The following is a 6,000-nucleotide window of genomic DNA, read 5'->3' on the forward strand; positions in this document are numbered from 1 at the left end:
ACACCTACTCAACACCACACTCACCTATGTCACCATGCACAATTAGGCAGTGACTGCCTTCCACGTAGAAAAGGATGCAGTTCTCTTGTTGAATAATAATTTTAGCTTATATACTATGATTTTTGCTTTAAAATCCATTTTGACATCTTCAGCTAGAAATGCCCTATAAGTTTAGAGCAGCCTCTAACAGTTGAAGTCGGATTGGTAGCACTTTCTTCTAAGAACTCATAGTTTAAGGACAGGGTCATCAAGAGGCACAAGTAACTTATAAGAGCAGAAGAACAAAGATAAAGGAGGTTATCAGAGGAACTTTCCACCTACTTGGCACACAATGTCATGCTAAGAGACCACCTTCTGCAAGAGCAGAAAACACCTGCCATAAGATGACAAGGGCTGTTGATACCACAGTGAAAATGCTCAGCTTACTGACATCAGTGTTTACACACAGAGGTTTGTTGCAGTGAGCAGCAAGTTACACCACTCCAGCACAGAAGTTCAATATTGAACAATCCACACACGGCATCAGAAAGTGTGACTCATGAATGTTCTCCAGTCACACCGGTTTTCAAAGTGGGAGGCATGGAGCAGGTTGCCAGCAACAGCGAGAGCACAGAAATCAATGGTTTGTACACACGTATGCACATAAACAGCCTCAGTTTAAATAATTTTCCAGCATACATCCTTTGCAAGAAAATGCAATTACACAAATGCTCACTAAAAAAAAAATTTAAAAAATCAAGTGGTAGTTAGCTCAAAACAAACAAACTAAAAAACCCTCCAGCTTGCTGAATCAGTGCAAGCGTCAAATGGTATCAGAAGTGATAGAGCTCTGATTCACATTTACAGAGAAAAAAGCTGCACTGCTTCAGCCCTTCCAGCATCCTACCATCTGTTTCAACCTTCTTCCAGAGCCACTCACCCTGCAAAAAAGTTGACAGAAGAAAACATGACTCTGCCGGAGTCAATTCAGTTCAGTCGGCATCTTCCCTTAAACCCACATTTTATGGGAAGTTTAATTTGCCTGCCTGAGCTGAAGCAGCTCAGGTGCAGACATGTTCCTTCCTGCCACCTGCCCAGCAAGGCCCAAGAGGAAAAGGAGCACCCAGAGGCAACTCACAGTAGCAACATAGCTGAGGTCATCAGCCACCTCTCTGGAACTCATGATCTTGTGTATCCACATGAGATTTGTCATTTAACGACAATACGTTTGTTTCACAAATCCTACCGTGTTAAATGTGTCACTCAGGCCCCATTTTGCTTTCCTGTAACCTACAGAAACAGGACTCCAAATGACCATGAGCAAAAAAGGCTCTTACTTCTTTTGAATATGTATACCTAGCTGTATAAGTGCAGTAAGTATAAAGTATGTTAGTTCTGCCTCTATTGCACAAATAAAGGACTTTACATACATGTAAATACAATGGTTCTACTGGCTACACACAGCAACAGATCCGCCCTTCAGTTACAGATGCTAACCCTGCTCTTTGGAGAGGTAATTTGTTTTCTAAGGTTTAAATGCAGCTACCTTGATAAATGAGTGCTAAGTAGTTTGGAAAAATACACATCTCTGTGTACTGGTGCAAGGCAAAGGAAAAAAACAAAATGCAACACAAAGTCAAATTTACAAGAAAAAAGAAGAAACAGCTAAATAACTCAAGGTTCGGGTTAGAAAAAAGTTTCAAGGTAAAGTAACGTACCCAAATTTCAAAGACAAATTCAGTAATTTGTGGTGTCTCATCCTGAACTATTTAAAATAGGCATAGTTTTTAAGAACAGCTCAGCACAGCATCCCTCTTAGGACCCATAACTGCTTGCAATCATTCACATTACATTTAATAAACAAGTTATAGAAATAAAACTGCTTGTTATTTGCAATCTCTTCCTTTGGAAAGGGAGGGAAGCAGGACCTAAAAATATTTTACCTGCTTGAAAACTCAGGGTTTGTTGTTTTTCTTTTAAGCAAATTCTGGCTTATCTCTTTGAAAATGAAAAAGAACAGTGAAATGATAAAAGGAAGAAGTGGCGATGCACTTTGAGTATATGAGAGATAAAAGTCAACAGAGAGAAAGGAATAAAACCAGCTGAAAGCAGGAGCTCGAAAAAGTAGGCAGGAAAAAAGCACAAAAGCACAAATACAAAGCAAGAAAGATTACAAAGACATGACTCAATGTCAAAAGCTATACAGGTCAAGATGTGTGACATACATTTGCTTCTGGAGACATAGGATTTGCTGACTCTGAGAAATGTATTTCTTCCCTGAAGAGTGCATTCCAAAGCACATGAGATACAGCTCTGTATGTATGGATGTCAAGAGTAAAACAGAAGGGAGGGAAATCACACTGAAGGAACAAACGAAACCAAAGTATAAAGGACATGTCAGCACGTTTATGTTAGCATGATGCTTTCCAAGGAATTAGCTGTCAAAGTAATCTTTCCTACTTCCCCCCTTTCCAGCCTGTAACCGGGGAATAACTTGAACCATGAGTACCCATTTTCAAGTTTCCAAAATCAAAGGGAACAAAATAATTTATTTTCACTGTAGCAAAAAAAGAACAAACATTTCCAAGAACATACAGGTCACCTTCCTCTTCAATGGCAGTCTGACCTTATGTTTCAGGGCACACGTTCATTTACAAACCATTTGCTCCGCAGGTACATGAAGGATTGAAAGACATTTCTGTCATATTCAATAAATGGCTGGTTAATGAGGAACACCATAATCAAATCAGCCAATAATGGCAGTGACACTTAACACTCAGGATGTTATCACTGATCAATACACACTACTATGAACAGACAAAAGTAGAAACTGCTTGAAAGTAACACTCTTCAGTAAGAGACTCCCCTCTTTCTAACATTAACAATCCTCTGCAGTCTAACTATCACAGACATATTGAACACCATTCTCACAGTCTTCAGATTGGGGTTTTAATTAGCCTTCAGAGGATGAGTAATAATTTTTCAATGCAAGGGCTTTCTAAAGACCAAAATCATTATCAAAATGAAATACCATTGTCACCTTCTACTTTGATTTTCCTTAGGAGTGCAAGTGATAGAAGAGTGACTCAAAACCAGTACACACACACAGAATTTATACAGTTCTATTATATAAAGCCCAAGATTCCTCCCTGCTTCAAGACTGCCAGTAAGAGTAAGCACCAAGTATATATGAAAATCCTTGACTAAAAATCTCGTCAATTACATATGGTTACACTGCAAATATTCTCAAATACACAATGGAAGTTGCAGAATTCAACTCTGGTAGAGCATGTAGCTCACAGTAGCGATGAAATCAGAAAGTGATGAACAGCTAGCAGCCCATCCTGTTTTAGAAGTTCTGAATCATGCAGCTGCAAAAAAAATTTATCTCTGAAAGATCAAAGTGTTAAAACATATAAATAAATTGCAAATGGTGGCTTAATAAATGAGTTTTACAATCCTGATTATAAAACATTATACTTTCAATGCTCTGGTACCTCCAGGAAGTCCAGCAGGCTTCAGGGGCTGTGCTGAAGGTGATGAGACTGCACACAGACAGAAGTGTCAGCCTACATAGAAAAGCTTTCCAAAAGCTTAATCATGGCAAAGGGCAGAGAGTAGCACCCAGTCCTAATGCAATACTATCATACTAATAAAGGTTACACCTTTAATACCTATTTAAAACCAGGAAAGTAAACACACTTGCAGTATGGATACCATCATTGTCTGTGTTATTTCAACTACTCAAATGATACTTAAGCTCCTTCATAATGTCTGCAGGAGAATTTACATTTAATAAACCCCTCTAAAGTTACCTGGAGCCCACTAGTGACAATTCATCTACTGAGCTCACACATACATTTAGCCACTGGTTACCTCCTGAGCATTTTTACTTTCTTTACTGCTACCACTATTGTTAGGATGATCTGCATTTAACAGGTAAAACTTAGGGTTTGTTAATGTCCTTATCTTCTGGCTTGAAGACACCAAGTAATGAATGACCTTTGGTTTTCAACTGTACTGTTTAGCAAAACAATTTCTGGAGGCAGCATTGAAGCTTAGTTATAAATAATAGTTCTTATTGCAGAAAAAAAGTAATTTGAAGATATTTTACTGCCACAAGTCAAACCACAATAATTTAAAGCAGGTAAAGGAGCACTACTAACCCTTTAAGATAACTCAGTTATTCTTATGGGAAATATTTTAGCAGTATGAATTTCTTTGTACTTGGTTCCTAAATAAAAGTAAGTAATTAAAAGTTACACAATATTGCTCACATCAAGTGCCTAATTCTTTACTGCCATGTGTAGTCAATTTAACTACTACAACATAAGAGCAAAAATCAGTATATTTGATTTGCTGTCACTGTGTGTTCACTTTATACAGATGAAGGGGACTCCAGAGCTACAGAGAAAAAAGCCCTAGAAGGATGCCAGAAGCTTACCGAAAAAAAATACAGTCAAAACCTCCAAAGCAAATGTAGCTTCAACTAAGACTAAACTCCCATACAAATTATCACAAAGAGAAAGTAATGCTGTTACCTAGTGGTGGAAGGCTAGGTAAATGCAAAATTGTACAGCTCTTTTTTTTCCTCCTCACTTCAAATTCTCATTTACAAGCTATTAAAATGATGTCAAGAGAAAAAAAATAATCATGCCCAATTAATAAACTTATGAAAAAAACTGTTTTTCTTGCATTCAGTTCTGTGACAAAGGGTCAGTATTTTTTGCATGTGCCAGTTCTGATTCTCAGAGCAATTGACAGATGAGGAGCCTCATAATTTCCTGGTCATCCCAAACCTGCTATTTTACACTCCTCTTTCAAGAGCAGCAAGAGCTGGAAACCTGTGGTATAAAAGCAACTTCAATTCTCATTAGTTTTCCACAGAGTATGATAACCCAAACTGTATTATGCGCCCCTCAGCATCTTATCAGATGGTATTTTCAATTATATAAATCAATATTGGTGGAATTCTCCTAAATAAAAACGTTAATGCTGCTTTCAGCCAGAAAGTAAATATCTAGAGGAGGACAAGGGATATATGAAGACTTTAAAGTCACTTACTCAAATGCAAAGAAGAGTCCACTGGTGACCAAGATGAGAACAAGAGTCAGGTAGAAGACTCCAGTCTGTCGAGCCATCATGATCCTCCCATTGCAGAAGAATTTGTTTCTTCCAGGAAAAACCTCCCATTTTCTCTTGGGAACTGATTTCTTTTTCTTATGGGGAGACTCCATGGGAGACGAAGAGCTGTGTGTGCTGATCTGACTGTATTCACAGTCTTTCATGGGCCCACTACCACCTCCAGGAGTCATCAAGAAAGAGTAAAATGTGGGGAGAACCCCACCAAAAATATATACAAATATATATGTGCAAATATTCTTCTGACCAAGAGAGCCCTCTCCACCAGCCCCAGTTAATAAAAAAAGCAAACAAAACGATGAAAAGTCTGCTACCAGACTAGCAATAGGTGTATCATGCAAACACCACTTAACTCTTCAGAAACCAAAGCTGTCATATCAAAAACGCTTGAGAGGGATCCTTCCTTCCTCCACCAGCTACAAAACAGCCACGTAGAACAATCCTTTTAAAAACAACTTATCACAAAACAGGACAAAAAGAAAAAAAAGTAATGATAAATCAGTTAGGCTCTCTCAAAAAAAAAAAATCAGTCTTTTAAAATCAAGTTTATTTTCAAATGGGAAGGTTTTTTCCTTCCCACGCACACCCTGAGAGTTTTCTTCAAGGGTCAGAAGGTTGGTCAAGGCAAGGTTTAGCAATCGAGTCTATCATTCATAGAGATTTGTTATAATCCTCCTTTGCGCAGCAGATTCCACTGCTAAAAATGACCATTCCTAAGACGTTCCCTCGAGAGACACGCGAAACAAATCATTAAGGGGGAGGGGAGGGGGGAAAAAAAAAAAAAGAAAAAAGGCAAGTAAGGAGCGGGGCTGCAACTCCAGCTTCCGAAGAACACTTGAAGCTCTCCTCTTCCCGAAGCCGCAGTCCAGCGGGAAGCGG

The 6,000-nt window shown here is 38.5% G+C and overlaps 1 protein-coding gene across 5 annotated transcripts in view; it reads right to left on the reverse strand.

The window, feature by feature from the left end:
- ZDHHC14 (zinc finger DHHC-type containing 14) overlaps positions 1 to 5,926 on the reverse strand; it is a 96,200-nt gene extending 90,274 nt beyond the window's left edge. For 2 of the 5 annotated variants that reach the window (XM_005420112.2, XM_005420111.2), the window contains exon 1: positions 5,044 to 5,553. In XM_005420112.2, the coding sequence (XP_005420169.1) occupies positions 5,044 to 5,294 (251 nt within the window). In that variant the 5' untranslated portion in view covers positions 5,295 to 5,553. Of the gene's footprint in view, positions 1 to 5,043 lie in introns of all 5 variants that reach the window. The other 3 variants (XM_031056271.1, XM_031056269.1, XM_014306664.2) reach the window with 3 other exon arrangements.
- Between the last annotated feature and the right edge of the window lie 74 nt (positions 5,927 to 6,000).

The sequence above is a fragment of the Geospiza fortis genome, unplaced genomic scaffold, assembly GCF_000277835.1.
Source record: "Geospiza fortis unplaced genomic scaffold, GeoFor_1.0 scaffold162, whole genome shotgun sequence".
NCBI classification, from domain to species: domain Eukaryota; kingdom Metazoa; phylum Chordata; class Aves; order Passeriformes; family Thraupidae; genus Geospiza; species Geospiza fortis.